The following is a 20264-nucleotide window of genomic DNA, read 5'->3' on the forward strand; positions in this document are numbered from 1 at the left end:
AGCTGCTGCGCTTCTCCTGCGGATTTAACATACAGCTAACATGTATACTCACTCCAGTTTTATTTTAATTGATATTTTAGACAATCACACGGTCTATAAGATTTATCTTTGATCTTATTTTTCTATTATAATATATACAATAAATAAATACATGTTTATTTTTATTATAGTATTTTGAAAGACAAATTTATATATGTTGTTTTAGTTTCTTTAAACTAAATATTTTTAAAGTCATAGATGATCAAAGTTATAAAAGTTTAACCTTAACCTTATTCAAAACGTAAATCAATATAGAACCGGAGTGAGTAATAAGTTAGGCATAAGGTTATCTTAATTTTTTTTCTCCCCTCTCCTTTTGTTTCAATATGCATTTAAAACATATTTTTTAAAAACATGTGTAAAGCTACCTCTCTACTTTTATTTATCTCTTTTCCATGCAATTATATATTGTGTTATCACGCGTTACTATTATCATTGCTCTAATGCGACTAGCTAGCATTGCCAGAATCGTTGGTTTCATACGCCAACAGCCGAAGGGAACAACAATTAATGAATGATGAGCTGTAAAAAGCGCATCCACACCACAAACAACATAATTAACGGCATATAATCCTTAACTTCTATTACTCCCACCAATTTTTAATACACAATACAGTTAACTTTTTCATGCGTTTAACCATTTATCTTATCTTAAAAGTTTAATATAAATATGTAAATTATAGGTTAAGATTATAGTTTCTTTATGAACAAAGACAAAGATATAACAAAATAAATGATAACTATATATATGTATTTAAATCTCTACTATTATAAAAATTGAATATGTTTTTATCGGTATTTTGGTACGTCGTCCGTGTACGAGTCGGTTTTTAAGTTTGTTTGCTTTTGAAACATATCCGTATTTGAGTTGGTTTTTAAGGTCATTCACTTTTGATAATACAGAAGGAATCAAATAAGAAATCTGTTTAAAAAAACCCGCATGCTAACTTGAGACGATCGAACTACTGACTGTAGCTCATGATTTTCTAAAAATAGATATATCCAAGCGAACTCCCATGATAAATTTAATATTAACTAGACCATATAACAATAATAATATTAAAATAGACTTCACTCGTTACAACACACATCATTTTTTCCAAGTAAGACAAAAGTTAAATATCATGTTCAAAGTCAACGATTAATTAAGAACGACACACGAGAGAGCGAATTAAGGCGTGCCTAGCAAGTGAATTAGACGAAGCCGAGGTACGCCGCCGTGAGAGGCTTGAAGATGCGGTGGTCGTCGGACTCCAGCGCCGCCGCCAGCCGCGGCCATATGTAGGCGCTCACCAGCCACGACCCGTCGCCTCCCGGCCGCGCTCCGACGGCCAGCGTCCCGGAGCTCACCCTCCCGTTCTCCCACACGGGCATGGCCAGCGTCGCCTCGCCGAACCCGAAGTCGGTGTCCAGCGGGAACGACGCGAACACCGTCTGGTTCACCGTCGGCGAGCCCAGCCCGAGCGCGCTCACCTCCATCATCTTCTCCGCCTTGTGCTCCTCCACCCAGTCCACGAGCTCCTGCACGTACGCGTCGTAGGCGATCGACGCGATGGCCTCCCGCGCCATGGCCGCCACCTCCGCCAGCGGCCTCTCCAGGATCTCCTCCACGGCCGCCTCGCCGAGGGCGTACGCCGTCATGTTGCCGAAGAAGCTGTGCATCGCCGGGACCAGCGCGGGCGACGCCACCCGCCGCCGCGCGTCCACCCACCACCCCATCCGGCACCGCTCCTCGGGCACGCGCGACGCCGCCACCACGCCGGCGAGCGCCTTCCACAGGAACGCCGACACCGCCTGCACCCGCGACGCGCGCCGCTGCCCGGTGCTCGCCATGTCGCGCAGCCGGGCGACGTCGCCGGCCTCGATGTAGTAGAGCCGCTCCACGAAGCTGTCCTGCGTTGTCAGGACGTTCACCAGCCGGCTCTCGTCGTGGTAGGCCGCGAACGTGGCGCGGACGGCGGCGCCGTACGACGGCGGGCTGCGGGGGCGGAACACCGACCGGTCGTGGTTGACGACAACCCCGTCGCCGATCCTCCCCGTCCGCGCCAGCTCCTACCACATCCTGACGACCATGGAGATGCCGTGGCCGTCGTTGGGGAGGTGGTTGTTGCCCCACACGACGGAGAAGCCGCCGCAGGCGAAGCGCAGCAGCTGCACGGACAGCATGACGTCGTCGGGGTACGGCAGCAAGATCCTCCTCAGCGACCCGTCCATCCCGGCGAAGTCCAGGCTGCCCAGCGCGGCGTCGACCTCGCCGACGACGAGCTCCGCGCCCTGGTTGTGGCAGTGCAGCTCGGGGAGGCGGGAGACAGGGTCGACGACGATCCGGCCGGCGAGGGGGTAGAAGTGGTTGAGCAGCGACGGGAGGCCGGCCTCGAAGGCGGCGACGACGGCGTCGAAGCTGCCGGCGACGCCGGCCACGGGGAGGTTGCTGGGGTAGAGGCAGACCATGGAGGCCTGGTAGTTGTTGAAGTAGAGGTCAAGGTTGGAGACGGTGGCGACGTGCGGCTGGATGGTGGCGTCGGAGGCCTTGACGAGGCGGCGGCTCACGACGCGGATGGTCAGGTCCTCGCCGGCGGGAACAGCAGCCTCAGGCGCCATGGCGATCGATAGATTTAGACGTAGCTTGTAGCCTTGTAGCACGCTAGCTAGTAATTACTCTGCTTGAGCTCTTGTCTCCCCTGAAGAACACGAACAACAAATGGAGGGCTATATTAGACTAGTTAGGGGGAAACTATTTTTGATCCTCAAGGAATTGTCCCCTCGTTTTATTTTTAAAAACTATCTGCACAGTTATGAAAAATCCTCGAAAAAATTGATAACACTCATATAACATACACACACCACTTCATAAAGTATTACTCTTAGATCAAAACTCAACTCACACATCGAGATATAAAAAATAGAGACAAATTCATCGTATGAATTAATTGCAACCTATTATTTACACCCAAATTTATAAATTTTCTTTTTGTTTCTCATCAATGTGTAGGTCAAACTTGAACATAATTTTTGGTAGACAGATAGGTGTCACTATAATCTATATTGTAAATTTATTAAAGATTTTCTCTCGGCTATTTGCATTAGATTTCAAAGAAAAAGATACACAAATTGATATTCCCTTAAGGGATTAGAATCCAGTCCCCTAGTTAAGTTGCAGCTGACAATGTCACTGTAGCCAGGCCTAGAGTCCATGAAAATGGTAGGGTTTTATATAGCTACAAGTAATTGATCTAACTGTACAAATATGGGTAAGATCCTCTGTGGATGCAGAGGCTGGATTTCAATTCATACCATTTTTAAGAAAATGATCAGCACATGTATTAATTGATGATCATGTCTCATGGATCATGGTATAGAGATACCAAATTAATAATGTGGACACATGTTGGTGAACATGTTGTTGGATAGACCCAACATGAGACACTGCAAGAGCAATATGTGTTGTATCATCAGTGATCTCATTTAGTGTTGGTGTTGAATCATTAGATCTAAAATTATCATGGTTCTCAACATGTGTAGTAGCTTACTTAGGGACTGCTAAACGCTACTCCGTAAATGGGTAGCTATAAAAGTAGTTTTCGAGTATGCTATGAAACATGTATAGGGATATGAATAATCAAGATGAGATTTGCCCCTCCTATAGAGAGATATCTCTGGGCCCCTCGATGTTGTAGATTATGGAAGTGCATGGCCATGCCAAAGGTGATTGAGGAGTCAATCACAAGTTATATAATCTATCAACAGGTTCGAGTGAATGATTGAGCTATTAGAGGATGGCACATATCTATCCTTGAGCTTAATCGATATCGTGAGGCAAAGGGGTTCATACAAGTATACACTAGAGGTTCAGACGATATGATCTTTATGTATGCCCGGTGGGTCAATACGTTCTGCTAGGGACCGCTGTTGATGCGTGGACCGAAAAGGAGTTTTCGGGTTACAGCCGAGTATATATGAACCTACAGGGTCGCACGCTTAATGGGCCGGAATAAGGGGATTGGATGGAGATCCAATATGAGTTTACTTCGGATAGGGATCCGAATAGGAGTCCTACGGGCCTTGGAGGCCCAAATGATGGATCCTATATATTCGTGAGGGGTGTGAATGTAGGTTCACATATTCTTTGCAAAATATTTGGGATATAGTTGCACCATGTCATCTCTAAAGATTTAGCCAAATTTCCAAACTATGTTATGTATACATCCTTGTTTAGAAATCAAACCAGCATAGACAAAACAACAAATTAATAAACGTAAATTAAACATCAATACTTACATAATAGACACTTAATCCTCACACCAAAAAGAAAGTAGCAGCAGAAAAGGGAACGATCCTAGCGGGGCTTCAACTCCACTCCATTGGCAAAACTCAACTGGGGTATATAAGCCTTGGCCCCCTAATTTGTCTTCAGCTCAGAAGCCCGCGGTTATGGGCGATCAACCAGCTTTTACCGTGATTAGTTCTATACTATTAATTAACTTGACTTGATGAACTGCTGTAGTTCCCTAATTTTGTCTTCAGTATAGAAGCCCGCGGTTATGGGCGATCAACCAGTTTTTACCGTGATTAGTCCTACACTATTAATTAACTTGACTTGATGAACTGCTATAGTTCAAGTGGTTTGGTTGGGCCTGTTCAACATGGTGTAGCGTTGTTCAGTGGCGATTAATATTTGCCTTAATTAATCAACTATTTTATTGTTTTCATCTATAAAGCTTTTCAGTTGCCTTTATCAACTAGCCATAAACCTTCATTTGTCTCCCTTGCACGTCTGTATCATTGGTGTGATTGCCTGAGTATACATTGGATGTACTCAGCCTTACTATTATTTCCTTTTTAAGAAGTGTAATGTTTCTAGGCTGAAGACGAAGTTAGAGGACCAAGGGTTATACCGAAATTGAGTTTTGCCCGTGAAGTGAAGCTGAAGCCCTGCTAAGATCATCCCCTTTCCGCTGTTGCTTTCTTTTCGGTGAGGACTAAATGTCTCTTCTGTAAGTATTTAGGCTTGGATTTGCGCATATTTCCGGACATAGATTTATATACAAAATAATCTATAAATTTGGCTAAATTTCTAGGTGTGACAACCCCTGTTCCATTTTTGGTCTCCCACAGCAAACATAATTGTTGGTCCGCTTCCCGCCACGCGTACCGTGAACGCTGCCCTATTCCTGCGCGACATGAAAGACCAGGACCAGAAAAAACCCATCCAACTTGTGAAGAGCAAGAAATATGGGATCATGGATTTTTTTTGGACATCTTTATAAGTGAACCGTTCTAGTCGATTTTTTTTAAAAAAAAGGTAGAAATCCTAAATTTGATGATTGAATTCGAAGGGAATTCTGTTAGGCATATACTCTCTCCATCCTATAATATAAGAGATTTTAGTTCGACGTGTGACACATTCTAGTAACAATGAATATGAATAGATGGTATGTCCAGATTAATAGTACTAGGATGTCCTTTATATTAGAGCAATTCTACAGTTCTTGAGGATACACTAATAGTATAAAAAAATTCAGCGTAAAATTTAATACCTCATAGTATGTAGATACTAAGAGGTATTAAATTTATAATAGAAAAAATGTATCTCATGTACCTCTTGAGGAAATGTAAAATTGCTCTTTATATTATAGGACAGATGTACTGTATGCTCTAAACTGAAATAGCCTTGACAACAAATTAACACAGCAGATGAGCCACATCCACGCGACAGCGAACCCAGCGATCGATGGCCTTCGCGTGGTCTTCTTCGGCATCATCGATCGACTCCGGAGACGCGCACGGCCACACGCCACGCCGCCCATCCATCCAACAATTGCCACGCCCTCTCGCATCCCCTCCATTTCTTTTTTGCACCCATCACGATAAGAGCCTCCGGTGAATCCCAGCCATCCGTTTCTAACTCCATAGATTCTGAGGAATGAAGCACCTCGCAAGTCGCAATGGAATCGTGGGTGCATAAATTCATTGACCAAGAGGATTCAAATCATGAATGAATGTAATTGTACTTTTAATATATTTTTAGTGAGATCAGGAATATACCGACGTATGTTAAGGAGATATTTAACTATGTGTTACTCTTATAAGTGGCAATTAAAGATTTACCGCTGGACTCACGTGTCATATATACGTAGGACCCACGTATCATATATTATACTCCATCCGTTTCTAAATATTTTACGCCGTTGATTTTTTTAAATATGTTTGACTGTTCGTCTTATTTAAAAAATTTAAGTAATTATTAATTATTTTTCTATCATTTGATTCATTGTTAAATATACTTATATGTATACATGTAGATTTACATTTTTCAAAAAAAAAATTTAAATAAAACGAACGGTTAAACATTTACTAAAAGATAACTATGTCGAATATTTAGAAACGTAGGGAGTAATTGTGAGTGATAAATTTTTAATTGTCACATCTTGAAAGTGGCCATACGAGCAGGTACAATAGCAGGCTATAAGCCAGCTATAAACATATTTTAAAGAGATATAGGAAGAGAAAGAAGAGCAGCGGACTACAAATATATAGCCAGCTGCAGTACGGACTTCAAGACGTAATGTGTGTATGATAGGTAGGACCAGATATTAATAGTATAGTAAGCAACTATTGTATAAATTAACTATTACTACCTCAATTCTATAATATAAGGCACAACTACTTTTTTCAGATGTTCCATAATATATGGCATGCATGCATGCATACAATTAATTAGTACCTCTTCTTCATTAAATTATGATTTTTTAAAATCATCCAACCTCAAGATGTCTAATTCTATTGGGTGCATACATTTTATTTATTAGGGTGATATAAATTAGGAGATGATAATAATTATTTCTTGGTCTTTGGGTTAAGAGTGGTTGTGCCTTATATTTTGGAACGGAGGGAGTACATTGGTTATAGATAAATTGGAGCTAGTAGTTGGCTATTAATTGGTTTTAAGTATTTACGTGAGTGTGAGTGTAGTGGTGGTGTATTTGCGGTAAAAACCTCCATCGGTCAAACCTTCCCAGGGCCCACACGTCGGTGACTGTGAGCATTACTATTTTACCGCGAGTTTGTGGCTGTGGACGCGGATAGAAGCAGTGGAGGAGGTCACGATTCTCTAGGCATCATGGGTAGGAAGAAGAAGCGCCCCGCCGCCGCCGCCGTGGCCGCCGTCGACGAGGAGCCCACGGCGGGTTCTACTTCTTCCGCCGCCGCCGCGGAGGCTGATGGTGGGGATGCCACGGTGATTAATCGTTCGGTGGAGGGAGACGACGGCGGAGAGGAAGCGGTCGCGGTGGAGGAGGAGAGGCGGGAGTCGTCGTCGCCGGAGATGGACGAGGCGGCGGCGGAGAAGGTGAAGGAGATGAATAGGCTTCTCGTCAGGGAGTCCGTCGAGGAGCGGGCGCGCGTTGCCGCGCTCGCCGCGGGCATCGGCGAGCTGGAGGCGGACGCCGGCGCGGTCGCCGACGAGGAACGCGCGGTGCTCCGGGTGGCCCTTGCGGTGAAGCTCGCCGCCGCCTCCGATGAGGCCGCGGCGACGCGCGCGCGCCTCGACGCCGCGCGAGAGTCGCTCGAGGCCGCGGAGGCTGCGGCGGCGCGCGAGGCGGCGGGCCGGGGCGAGGCCGCGGCGCGGCTGGAGGCGGCGGCGGCGGAGAACGGCCGCGCCATGGAGCTCCTCGCGACGAAGGAGGCCGAGCTGGCCGCCATCTCCGCCAATCTCGCTGAATCGGACGCCATGGTGGCCCAACTGGAGGAGCAGAACTCGCAGCTCCGTGCAGAGAGGGGCGAATTGGAGAAGCGACTGGAGGAGACGAAGGCGTCGTCTCGCCGCGTTCACACTCAGAAGACGGAGGTGGAAGAAAGCTTCGAGGAGTTCAAGAAGAACACCGAGAAGCACAAGCAGCAGATGGAGGAGAAGCTTGGGGAAAAAATGGCGGAACTGAAGCTTTTGACCTCCATTAAGACAGAAATGGCGGCGAAGATTGAGTCCTTTGAAGCCGAGCTCTCCATGGCCATGGCTAGGAGTTCGGAATTGGAGTCAGAGATCGATTCGAGCAAGTCAGAGCTAGCTGCAGCGAAGACAGAGGCAGAGAAGCTTCGATCTGAGGTTGCCGAGATCGACGAGAAGCATCGCATGGCGGAAGCCAAGGTGAATGAGCTCCAGATCGAGATTGAAGAGACGATGAAGACGAAGGATGCAGAAGCATCAGCATTCAGAGCTGACAAGATAACAATGGAGAAAACATTGGAGACACTGAGCTTGGAGATGAAGAAGATTCATGCAGAGAAGGATGCTGCTGCAGCCATGGTTCTTCAGAAATCCGACGAATCTGAAAATCTCAGGGCTGAACTGAAGAATCTCCACAAATCGATCTCCGAGCTCCGCATCCGCTGCAACGATCTCACTGATCACTCCTCTCGCCTCCAAGCTGACAAGAATTCAGTCATGAGAGCTCTGAGCAACGAGAAATCCGAATCCACCAAGCTGAGACTGAAACTCAGGGAGCTCGAGAGCTATGTCAGCAACAAGGACAATGAGATTGGGATTCTGAATTCTGAAGCTGAGGACAGAGAAGGGATGGTGGATGGCATGAGCAGGCAGTTTGAGCAGCTGCGGATCGCGGCCGCCGAGGCGCATCGGAGGGGGAAGAACGGGGTTTGGACATGGATGTGTCATCCAGCTACCACCACCGTGCTCGCTGCTGCTTCCGTCGTCTACGCTGCTAGTAGACGGTGAACAGTTTGCTCTGATACTGGGGTTTTAATTACTTCTCTTGCTTCAGTATATACAAACTTGAAATAATAACCAGAGGCTTCGACCTTTTGTTACTTGTTACTATATGATTAACAGTTTGGTGCTATGACATGAAACTGAATTTCTACAGTGCTTATTTGAGCTGTATGTGGTACTTGAGATTGAGTTGTTCATTGCCCAAATTATTCGTATTGGGTTTTGTCAGAATTTTTGGCACAGTGGTAGTAGCAGTTCAAACTACAAACTGTTGGATGGCAAATTTATGTTTGCTAATTATCATCCTGAAAACAGTGCATAGGCTGGCCTGAAGTTACATCCTGTAGCATGAATCTCTGTAAAGAGTGCCCCAGTGCTGATGACTGGTGCAATATGTGCCAATTGGCACAATTTTTGCTCCTACCAAAGATTATATGCTCATATATCGCATCTGCCATAACTGGGATCCCCAAATTTCTCACAGTTTCAGAAATCTACTTATCCAGTTTTGTAGTTGGCAATTTAGCACTCTTCATCCATGGACATGAAGACAAACACCCTGCTTGACCATGAATATATCATGGTTTCAGTTTCTTCAGATTATGAAACAATGCTTTCCAAGCAGCAAAGTACGTTATACAAGTACTAGCTTTCCTTTTGTGCAGATTCAGATTGATTCATCTGTTAATCATACTACACCATTTAAGCTGTAGCAATTATGTATGCTGTTGAAACAATCTACGAGAAGCTCCAGTTACCTTTGAGCAGGGTTTATCCGTTTATGTCGAGGTCCTTCAGACAATGCATGCGATGACGTCAGGTGCTCTTCCTTGGTGAACAGAGCTAATCGCCAGCTTGTTCACTGCCTGAGGTTCTCACCTGCTTCTCTGAAAATAGAGTTTCAGTCAGTCACCCTCTTGCAGCAGTAAAATGTTTTGTTTTTTCATACAATCTGTTCACCACAGACAATGTATGGACCTCTGCAATCTTAATCTAGAGCTCATTGGGAAATACAAGAGCAACCTAAATTCCACTGATTTGGAAATAGAGCATGTACAAGATGCATATGGGCTGCCATACATGTGTCAGTTGGGCTACTTTGCTCTTGACTTATATTTTACGAATCTCATATAAATGTTAGCACTTGTATGTCAACAACTATGATATGTAACAAGTGAACTCAGATCGACATACTATTATACTTGTAAGAACATATTACTACTATATATCAGGAGATCATTAGCTCATAAATTGCAAGCTCTGTTGTTCTTCTTTTCTTCAGTTGTGCTCCAAGTTGTAAACCAGTTCTTGCAATATACATACGTTTTGTGCTTCATTTTTGTGATGATGCTGTTATTCGATTTAGTGCAGATCCTCTGGGCCTTCTCGAAACAAAAACCATTGCATGATTTACATAGCCGATTCATATTCAGCAAGTACATTTGCAACATTAATACAGATTTCGTTCAAAAGAACATTAATACCTACTGATTAATAATTTCTGAATCATTATCGAAAAAATAATGTCTGAATAAAATAGGTGGTCCATTGGCAGCAATACGCTGACAATCACATCGTGGTCCATAGTCCGTATACGATACAGTGCACATTACGTATCAGAACATAAACGTCGATCTTCTTTAGAAGGCAACGCACCAGCTGCTCTGTTGTTGGCTACTCGATCTGAAGCATTTCGACTTTTCGAGTGCTCATTTATGTTCTGAATTGCTTACTGAAGATGAAAAATTAAATTAGGCTTGCATTTCACTTCTGAATTTTTGACTGAAGATAACAGATGCTAGGGTAACTGCTGATCTAGCTCCTGTCCTCGACAAAAAGTAGTGATGAGAACTCTGGCCTATAAATGCTAGTATTTGGAGGAGAACCAAAGTACAGAATAAATACTTCAGAGATCAGATCATTGGATGGTGATTAATTTATTCTGTAAATAGTATTTTAGTTTCCATTAAGATATTTAGCTGTAGGTACATCTGTGGATCTGGATCAGATGATCAGGTGTTCATTGATTAACAGCAATTAGCTATGCATGCGACCGACACACCCACAGACTGGGATTATTACACAGCAGAAAACATCCATCTGCTATGAATATGACGCACCAACCATTATTTTGTTCCGTTGTTTATACTCCACCCCCATTTCAAAAGAATGTATGATTGTGATCAAGATTAGTTATCTCCACTCGCTCCAACCAATTAAATGATCTAAAACAGAGATAGAGTGGTTTTACAATAAGTTTCCGTTAGAATATTGAGAGGATGTCCTTCTCTGAAAAAGAATGAAAATTGATTACATCTTGGGCCTCTACAGTTAGGCGAGACAAAGATATCCCTCTTAAGGCTGAAAAGTATTTCCCAATGGAATTGATGTGATCTGCATCCATGGCCACCATTGCTGTCACTCAGACAGGTACAGCGAAGATCACAATCATACACCTCAACGGCCACAACCTGTCACCATACACACAAGAAAGAAAAAAGTCTAATCAGGACCAAAAATTATGTCCTACAGTTGTACAGATGCAATCGCAGCAGCTACTACAGTGTCCGTTGCTATATAATCAGCAGCATCAATGCAGTCCTCTCCTCACCATCAATCCATTCCTCCATCTAATCCCGATTGAAATGGCGCCCAAGGTGTTCGTCCCGCTCTGCGTCGTCGTCCTCGCCGCGGCGCTCGCCGCGGGGCCGCCGGTGGCGGACGCGGCGTCGGCGCACCTCCACTTCTACATGCACGACGTGCTGGGCGCGTCGGCGGTGCAGGTGGTGCGGGGCCCGCGCGGCATGTTCGGGAACACGGTGGTGATGGACGACGTGCTGACGGAGGGACCCGCGGCGACGTCGTCGGTGCTGGGGCGCGCCCAGGGGCAGTACATCGTGGCGTCGACGGGGAGCATGGACCTGATGGTCACCATGAACGTCGTTCTCAGCTCCGGCCCGTTCGCCGGCAGCTCGGTGACCGTCGTCGGGCGCGACGACACCGGCGCGGCGGTGCGGGAGCTGACGGTGGTGGGGGGCACGGGGCAGTTCAGGATGGCGAGAGGGTACGTGCTGTGGAGGACCATCCGCCCTGACCTGCTCGAGCTCGACGTCTACGTTAACCCGTAGAAAAGATAAGAGAGACGATGACGATGAGGATGATGATCTGTCGAAAACGGACACGTCATTCGCCCAGTCAGCATCTGTGTTCGTGTGTATGTGTGTGACGTGGCGTGTTCTTGCACAGGTGTCGTACCGGTAAAGGCTTATCCTTGTGGTGTGTGTGTGTCCGGTGAAAAAATAAGCTTGACATGGGCGAACCTGATGGGTATAATAATAATTCTTATATACTATATATTTAATTTACTGAACATTATTATCATACGGAACATTGAAATGTAGTATTTTTGTTTGTGTTTCCTTTTAAACTTATTACTTGAAGCTCGAGGAATATGAAATTGAAAATTTGACCTCTAAACTTGGAATGACTAAAAATTGAAGGTCCATGAACGACACTATGAAATTAAAAAAAAACTCTCAAATTCGCAGTACGAGCAAAAACTCATGAAACTCAAATACACATTAATCATGATTTTTTTTCTTTTTATAAAGTGTTTCTCCTTGCATGACTAAAATACCAAAGTTTCTCAGCTGGCAGGCCAGAATCTAGAATTAAAATTATCGGGTGTCCTGTGTATGGCTGTATGTACCAATCATATATATAATAATACTCTCTTCCCAAGCTAACATGAGCTAACACAAATGGTATTTCTAAGTTCACCCTGTGTCCTATGCATGACATGTTGACTGGTGGGAAAAATGCTAATGTATTAACGTACAATTCTTTCGTGCGTTCGTGAGAAGACTGGTGGGAAAAATGCTATCCCATTGCATTTTCAAGCAAACAAGAAACTTTAGCCAAAGTGCGCTGACAAAAACTGCATGCAAATTAACAAGAAACATTAAGCTTGACGCCGACCGTTCATTCATAGACAAAATTAACATAGATTATAATGGCAAGTTAACTTCTATAGTACTGTCAATACACAAACATTTAACCAAGATTTTAGTAAAAAAAATTGGTGGTAGATCACACATGTTAGTATTTTACATCTGAAAAACTCTGATTCATATATCATCTGATCCTACCTATCCCGTTATGGGCCAAAAGCCCATAAATGTTGAGGTTAAATAAAAGCCCAACTTTTTCTTGAAATTAACAAGTTACGGAAGTCCACTGATAAAAAACGTAATCAAAATTTCTGTAAAATAATATGTTACACTAATATCCCGTTTTGACAAGTAGTGGAATAACCTATATTGTCGGAGATCAGATGAAAAACTGTAGGAACTATAAAATGGCCAACGACTTTTTTATATGGTCGGTGATTAGCAACACTGTCGGTAACTTGATAATCACCAACGGTGTTTTTGAAATCTTAGACTATTAGGCTATTATTTATCACTGTCGGTAAAAGTTGTATATCTTGTAGTCATGCGGACCTACCCCCATGATTCAGGCTTTACGAGTACTTTAAATCCTATATCCCATACATGAGAACCCGCCCAACATAGATAGTATCTTGACACACGGATATGTACCCACGGTTTAGGTTTTAACATGCGTGCTTTGAGATCCTGTCTTGTTTAAAGGGCTCACCTCCTAGCATACGTCATTTTATTAATATGTGTTTCAACCAAGGGGTCGAGTAACCTTTTCAAAACAAACTTTGAAAATTCGCTTCTCAAGAAGAGTCGAACTAAGGATCTGGTACGTGTTATGAGAGCACTGTAAGCCTGCAGCCACTAGGCTAAAAATCCGTTCGCACACCTTATTCCAATTACAAGTTTTCACTCTGCAACGAACAAAATATCTTAACCCAATTCTTCAAGCCAATTACAGAGTCTGGGATATAAGCAGGGACTGAAAATTCGAATTGCGATTTTAGACTAATGCCATAGCTTTATTCAATCATAGGCAATCATTTTATTATGAAAATATATATCAGCTATATACAGTACAGGCAAGCATCTGCGCTAATTATTCTACATACAATTCTCAGATCGCGTGTGTCAAAAAGATAAAAGAAGATCCTATAAAATTGACATAAAAGGCTCTATACATATTATTATGAGCCGGCCAGAAAAGAAAAATCTTATTTGTTGGCTTCAGAACTTCTTTTTCAGTAGCTTTACTTGAACTGCTCTTTTTTGGCAGAATGCTTCAATCCTATCACAGGCTTCAAGTATCACACTAGTAGGTGCCCCAAAGAATATCCTAATCCAGTTCTTTAACCCAATTACAGAACCTGTGCAAGGAAATAGCAGAGATCGAAATTGTGAATTCAGATAAATCAAGAGGCCAAAACTAATCTTGTACTTGATTGAGGCCCAAACCACAATATTGTAATTGATTGAGATAAATAAAGCTTCCATTATTATCTAAAAAAACAACAATATGATTTCAACCAATTTACAGAATTTTCATTTTCGGTAGTCAGTACACTAAAAAACCAGTAACTTATCGTAGAAATTAATAGTGAGATCATAAATCCATGGAAGTAGTCAAAATTATACCAGGTAAAACTAGGACAGATTCTTCTTTAATCAATTCACGAGCGAAGTCCATGTCATCTTCAACACCGAACAGAAGTGAAGTGTTGACTTCAACCTGAATGATTTTGAGAGCATCGATTCAATGATAAAGCAATAAATCATTAGGAATTACTCAAATCAGTTTATCTTCAGACCAACCATCATGAACATGGAGCCATGAGGTTTTGAGTAGCACTGCAGAGCTTCAATCTGGTTCACTCTTCTGTAGAGAGCATCAGCTGCAGACTCAAGCAAGTTCACAACGTTTCGATGGAATTCATTGTGTTCGTTTGAGAGAATCTTAGGAACTGCAGCCTGCATGTGTGACAAAAAATATTTCACCATGTTTAGTACCCACACTATGCATTCATTGTAGTTGGTAAAGAAATTACAATTTGTTTCTGACCTGAACTATGGAGGCAGGGCCTGAAGTCACATTCAGTAGCATTTCTGTTGCATTTCTGACCTTTTGAAGAACAGAATTATGAATATGTAAATGTGAATTTTTCATACAAACAAGAATTTAAAAACATGAAAAGAGTTTACTGCCTTACATGCTTGAGTGCACCATTGGGGTCACAGAAGGCCAACCAACCAAGTCGCCATCCTGGCAGCATGAATTTCTTTGATAGTGCTCCAATGGTGATTACTGGTGTGATATGTGCAAAGGTAGCCATTGGCACAAACTTGCTCCCACCAAACACCATATGTGCATACACCTCATCTGCTATGATTGGGATCCCCAATTCTCTCGCTGTTTCAGCAATCTACAAAATCCAGCGAGATATAGTTGGTACTAATAAGAGATGGCAGTTCTGCATACTTTGTTCATGGGCATGTTTTAGTGCGTAGGGATTTAGTGTAATTTTTGGTACTGTACTTACACTGAAAATTTTGGTATCTCTACTGTAAAATTTTTTATTCAGCTATCATAATTGTACATTTGCGTATGTATCTTTCAGATGCATATACCCTCTATCTCCCTCTATATAGGAGCAGCAACTTTCAGTTTTATTTTTCCGTCTTTTCGCCCTAGCAGTCCTTTACCTTGTAACCTGGCAATGGCCAGTCTGGTCTGTTGTGTTGTGTAACTAAAACAATACTTTCTTCTAATATACTAACATGCAATTTTTTTTACGTGTTCGCGAAAAAAATATCTTTCAGACACATAAACGTGAAATGGTTTCAAATTATCAATGTAAAACTTGTAAAACCAGTTGGATATATTTTTTTAGATGCTTCTTTATTCTGAAGACATATAATACTCCATCCGTTTCACAATGTAGAACTTTCTAGTATTACCTACATTTATATATATGTTAAGTGTGCAGTTAAATGATCACTTACCTGAAAAAGGTGCTGTGCAGAGTACACCGCGCCGCAGGGATTGTTGGGGTTGATGACGACGATGGCCGCCGTCGCGCCGTCGGCCATGGCGCGAACGCCGGCGAGGTCGGCCTCCCAGCCCCGCCGCGGCAGGAGGTCGTAGAACCGCGGCTCGGCGCCGGCGAGCTCACAGGCCGCCTCGTACGGCGCGAAGCCCGGCCGCGGCAGCAGGACGTTCGCCCCCGGCGCGCCGCCGAGCACCGTCGCGATCGCGGTGATCGCGCCCGTGCCGCCGGCCGTCATGAACACGTCGGCGTCGCGGGTGCGGTGGCGCGCGCCGGCGGACAGGTGGTCGGCGACGGCGCTGGTTTCCGGCGCACGAGAATTGCAGATATGGATATTAATTAGTTTCACTGATTCAGTAGAATTAACGAGGCATTCACTTCACTAATTAGGATAGCATCTACTCCACTCATACAATTACAAAGAGAAGAGCATATTAAGTTGTACAAATGGAAGGATTGAGATCCTCTGTCTTTAATTCTGATGACTTTATAGCCACTAACATGTGGACCCACATGCCAGTAACTCAAAGTCATGTGACTTTAGTTAGAGGATCTCAATTCCAAATACAATGGATTCTTGCTCTAGTTATATGAAAGACATGAGGTGCAAAACCAAATATATGGTGTGTTCGGATGCCCCTTTTCCTAACCCCTCATTCGCTTTCCGCGCACACACTTTTCAAACTGCTAAACGGTGCGGTTTTTTTTTAAAAAAATTCTATATGAAAGTTGCTTAAAAAATCAAATTAATACATTTTTTTTAAAAAATTAGCTAATACTTAGTTAATTACACGCTAATGGATCGTTCCGTTTTCCGTGTGGTTGGGTACGCGCTAATGGAAAAAGATTGCTCAGAAAAAAAGCGTTCGGAATTATTATACATACGTACCAAACAAAAGCGTTCATACGCAGTTGGCAGTAGTCACCCGTGAACAAACAGTATGGGACTATAACTAACATGGAAATAAACTAAGTTAAAAAAATGGAAATTAAAAATCCTAACACTACCAAATAATGTGGACAACACGGAGAAAATATGTTCTGGATATAGGTGGACACTAAATTCTGTACTTTTATTTTTAAATTAAAGTATGTACTTTTTCTTAGTTCCCGTGAGATTAATTAAGCTATGGAATTTATGTTCTATAAGGACCCACTTCCACGTGGCTGAACCCAAGCATGCTATACGTCAGCAATATAACACCTATATCTTCTAGTACTCCCTTCGTACTCAAATGATTGCCATCATGGCACTATTCGTCTTTAAAATTTTAATAACTTATGTTTTAAAATGAAGTTGTAAGGACTTAAAAAATTGATAAATCCTGTTGCATAACAAGTGTAACGACAAAACTTTCATTCACTATAGTTTAACAAATGTAAAAGTTATTGGGTAAAATGGTAATGGACATTTTAAAACAATGTGTGGTCTCAGCAAGTTCGATCGTGGTCGTGCAGCCCATATAGGCTGTGTTACTTAGAGCTCCCATGTGTGCACCCCGATCCAATTCAGTATTGCTCATACAATGGAAGTGGCTCACACGTGAATCAGATCTCACATGTTAGCGACACCTAATGTAGATACAATCCCCGTTAACCATGCTTGCCTGCCGACGAGTCTAGGGTTATCAAATGCTATAGCTCCATCCCTAATATTCATATCCGATCCTACGAATTGTGATGACAATATAATATAATGCACTACTGTACTGCAACAACAATGATGCAATGTCCAAGATGGGGCCAAGATTTATATCATGGCCCAATGTCCTTGTCATGTTGGTGTGCTTGTACTGTCATTAACAGTATAGGCATGCACCATATGCGATTGCAAGTACCACAGTGCCAAGATAACTGCTCCCATATAGGAGTATATGTGTTCTATCAATGACCATACAATTTTCTCTAGCACAAAGGAAGGGACAAAAGCACCGTGGACCATCATTGTCGTTCTCAAGCACAGCATACACAAGTACAAAACGAAGTTTCTGATCGAAGACTTGAGATCCAAATGTACCGTAGAGTGTCTGTTTTGGGGCTTTTATTTACTTTCTGGTTTAGGCTAAGAGGAACATAGGTGTGTATTAATCATACATAATTAACTCTCATCTACCATGATATATTGGTTCCATTAATTGTTACGATTATGCTTATGCTTATAAGAAAAAATACATTTTAAATTATATTATTGAAGTTGATTTTCTTGTTTGTTTTTTTCATTGTAGTTTATTTAAGTACTTTGAGTTAGTTTCTTAAGGACCGTTTTTTAAAAGTATTGTAAAATTTCTCTTATTTTATACTCCCTCCGTATTTTATGTATGATGCCGTTGACTTTTCGACCAACGTTTGACCATTTGTTTTATTTAAAATTTTTGTGCAAATATGAAAATATTTATATCATACTTAAAGAACATTTGATGATGAATCTAGTCACAATAAAATAAATGAAAATTACATAAATTTTTTGAATAAGACAAATGGTCAAACGTTAGATAAAAAATCAACGGCGTCATAGATTAAAATATGGAGGTAGTACTATGCGATTGCAAGTACAACAGGGCCAGATAACTGATCCCATGTGTTCTAGCAATAACCAAATCACTATCTTTCCATAAAGGAATGGACAAATGGAAGGACACAAGTACGCAACACAGTATTTAAGTATTTCAGATCCAAATGTACTGTAGAGTGTCTGTTTTCAGTTTCTTTTTTACTACCCAATTTAGGCTAAGAGGAACATAGGTGTATACATAATCATGTACAACTCTCATCTACATGAATTTATTACTCTACTAAATATGCTAAGGTATTGTTACCTTTCTCAAGAAACAATGAAACATTACTCCATCTATCCCAAAATATAGCAATGTAATATTGATTGGATCCTATTTTGGGACGGAGGGGTATATATCTTTGACTTTTCAAATTCAAAAAAAAAAACATACCAGTTTGATCATTCAATTTTCTTTCTTCATATATCTAACATCTATACTATACTAGTATGAAACTATGAATGAATTTTTTTTTTGCGGGGAAACTATGAATGAATTTAATCATACCGTTCTTAGCTTATACATATTTAATCATCATCTTAATTCGGACAATTTATCTCTTGTCAGCATCAACACATTTGATTGCATACATCTAAGACGTCCGCTTTTTGTGATCGTGCTTGTAGTGCTAATTAATACTCAGAACACTATATATCCAATGTCAAGAAATCAGTAATTGTAATATGCTAATTTGCATCGAGATTAACATACGAATACTTGCAAATTAAATTCACTCACAAAACAACAGGAAATTAAAAGAATTAATTAACTTGAACATGAACAAGAAGAAGCAGAGACATGGATACTCACCGGCGAGCGGCCGGGAAGCCGCACGACGGCGCGTAGCAGTCGAACACCCCGGACCTGGCCGCGTCGGCGACGGCGTCGGCCGCGAACTCGCCGCCGCGCCTGAAGCAGGCGTGCGAGGACGCGTCGCCGACGCCGAGCGAGATGAGGCTCCTCCTCCTCTCCTCGCCGGCGCCGGCCGCCGCCGCCGCAGCACCGAGCAGCTCCCCGACGACGCCCCTGATCGACGCCTTCTTCTCCGTCGACAGCGCCGGGTGGCACCTCACCGCCGCACCCCTAAACCCGCCTCCGCCGCCGCCGTTGCATTTCTCCTGCTCCTGCACCGGCGCCGCCGCAACCTAATTAAGTATCAAGAAACCAAAGAATTAGCTAGTCACCATGAATGCATATGCACATTCAGTTTAACTGTAAAATTCCCAAGAAACGGCAGGTTAATTGTAAGCTAGGTTGGTAGCCAACATGCCTCTGCAGTTGGAGCCATGAGAGAGGGTAAGCTAAGCTAAGCTCTAGAGAGAGAGATTGACAAGAGTTGTAGAGAGAGAAAAGAGTAGTACAGAGATGAGATTTTGATGCAGGTCACGAGCGTGAATGTGTGTGTGGGGTGTGCATTTGTACAGGTTCTGTGGCTGAGAAAGTCACAAGTGATCGCCGCGATTTACAGACGTCTTGGCCGTTGTCAGCTAGCTAGCTTCGCCGATCTGTTTCTCGCGGCAATTGAAAGAGAGAGACGGAGAGGAACTCTTTTTTTTATTATTATTATTTTAGACATTTTATTTTTAAAAATTTATTAATAGACATTTCCAGAAAATATTTTCAAAAACCGAACCTTTTAGCCACGCTAGCTGAGCGGCCAGCATGGTAGCGTTGTTTGACCACGCCAGCCACAGTGACGTGACAAGACGCGTGGCATAACAAGCCAGCATTGCCACGCCAGCGGCGCGTGGCGTGACAGACTTATTTAAGACACGCCAGATGTTTATATTTGGAAATGCTTTTTAAAAATGTCTATTAATAAAATTTTAAAAAATAAAAAAGCCTAAAAAATAAAAAAATCGAGAGAGAGAGAGAGCCGTGCAGTTTGAGAGGCTCACGTTAGGCTACGTGATGGGAAAGAGCCAAAAGCCAACAGGGGCACGCATGTCGTGTCAGGAGATAG

At 42.7% G+C, this 20264-nt stretch overlaps 3 protein-coding genes and 1 pseudogene across 4 annotated transcripts; 2 read left to right on the plus strand and 2 right to left on the minus strand.

Annotated features, from left to right (window-relative positions):
- Positions 1-1114: 1114 nt before the first annotated feature.
- On the minus strand, positions 1115-2776 carry LOC9269956 (coniferyl alcohol acyltransferase-like; annotated as a pseudogene).
- Positions 2777-7159: 4383 nt separating this feature from the next.
- On the plus strand, positions 7160-8770 carry LOC4351015 (uncharacterized). The gene has a single exon (XM_015760034.3). It carries the CDS (start codon positions 7160-7162, stop codon positions 8768-8770), a length of 1611 nt encoding a protein of 536 aa, XP_015615520.1.
- Positions 8771-11030: 2260 nt separating this feature from the next.
- LOC9271049 (dirigent protein 1) lies at positions 11031-12145 on the plus strand. The gene has a single exon (XM_015760547.3). It carries the CDS (start codon positions 11167-11169, stop codon positions 11890-11892), a length of 726 nt encoding a protein of 241 aa, XP_015616033.1. The 5' UTR covers positions 11031-11166; the 3' UTR covers positions 11893-12145.
- A 1581-nt stretch (positions 12146-13726) lies between these two features.
- On the minus strand, positions 13727-19813 carry LOC4351017 (nicotianamine aminotransferase 1-like). Of its 2 annotated transcripts, none has more exons than XM_015759728.3 (8): positions 19572-19813; positions 19112-19446; positions 15706-16048; positions 14913-15125; positions 14765-14824; positions 14518-14673; positions 14341-14434; positions 13727-14072 (listed from the first exon to the last, which is right to left on the minus strand). In XM_015759728.3, exons 1-8 carry the CDS (start codon positions 19587-19589, stop codon positions 13933-13935), a joined length of 1359 nt encoding a protein of 452 aa, XP_015615214.1. In that variant the 5' UTR covers positions 19590-19813; the 3' UTR covers positions 13727-13932. The 2 variants fall into 2 exon arrangements, with proteins under 2 accessions (XP_015615214.1, XP_066161592.1); XM_066305495.1 differs by having other exon boundaries at positions 14765-14819; positions 14905-15125; positions 19572-19716.
- Positions 19814-20264: the final 451 nt, after the last annotated feature.

Source organism: Oryza sativa, chromosome 11 (genome assembly GCF_034140825.1).
Source record: "Oryza sativa Japonica Group chromosome 11, ASM3414082v1".
NCBI lineage: Eukaryota > Viridiplantae > Streptophyta > Magnoliopsida > Poales > Poaceae > Oryza > Oryza sativa.

What these genes read in the sequence shown, in the direction of transcription:
- LOC4351017 (XM_066305495.1), bottom strand. An exon ending in CTGCACAGCACCTTTTTCAG is followed by an intron (nt 15,126 to 15,705) that starts GTAAGTGATCAT and finishes TGGATTTTGTAG; the next exon opens with ATTGCTGAAACAGCGAGAGA. An exon ending in ATGGCTCCATGTTCATGATG is followed by an intron (nt 14,435 to 14,517) that starts GTTGGTCTGAAG and finishes AAAATCATTCAG; the next exon opens with GTTGAAGTCAACACTTCACT.
- LOC9271049 (XM_015760547.3), top strand. Translation starts at nt 11,167, where the DNA reads ATGGCCACCATTGCTGTCACTCAGACAGGTACAGCGAAGATCACAATC.
- LOC4351015 (XM_015760034.3), top strand. Translation starts at nt 7,160, where the DNA reads ATGGGTAGGAAGAAGAAGCGCCCCGCCGCCGCCGCCGTGGCCGCCGTC.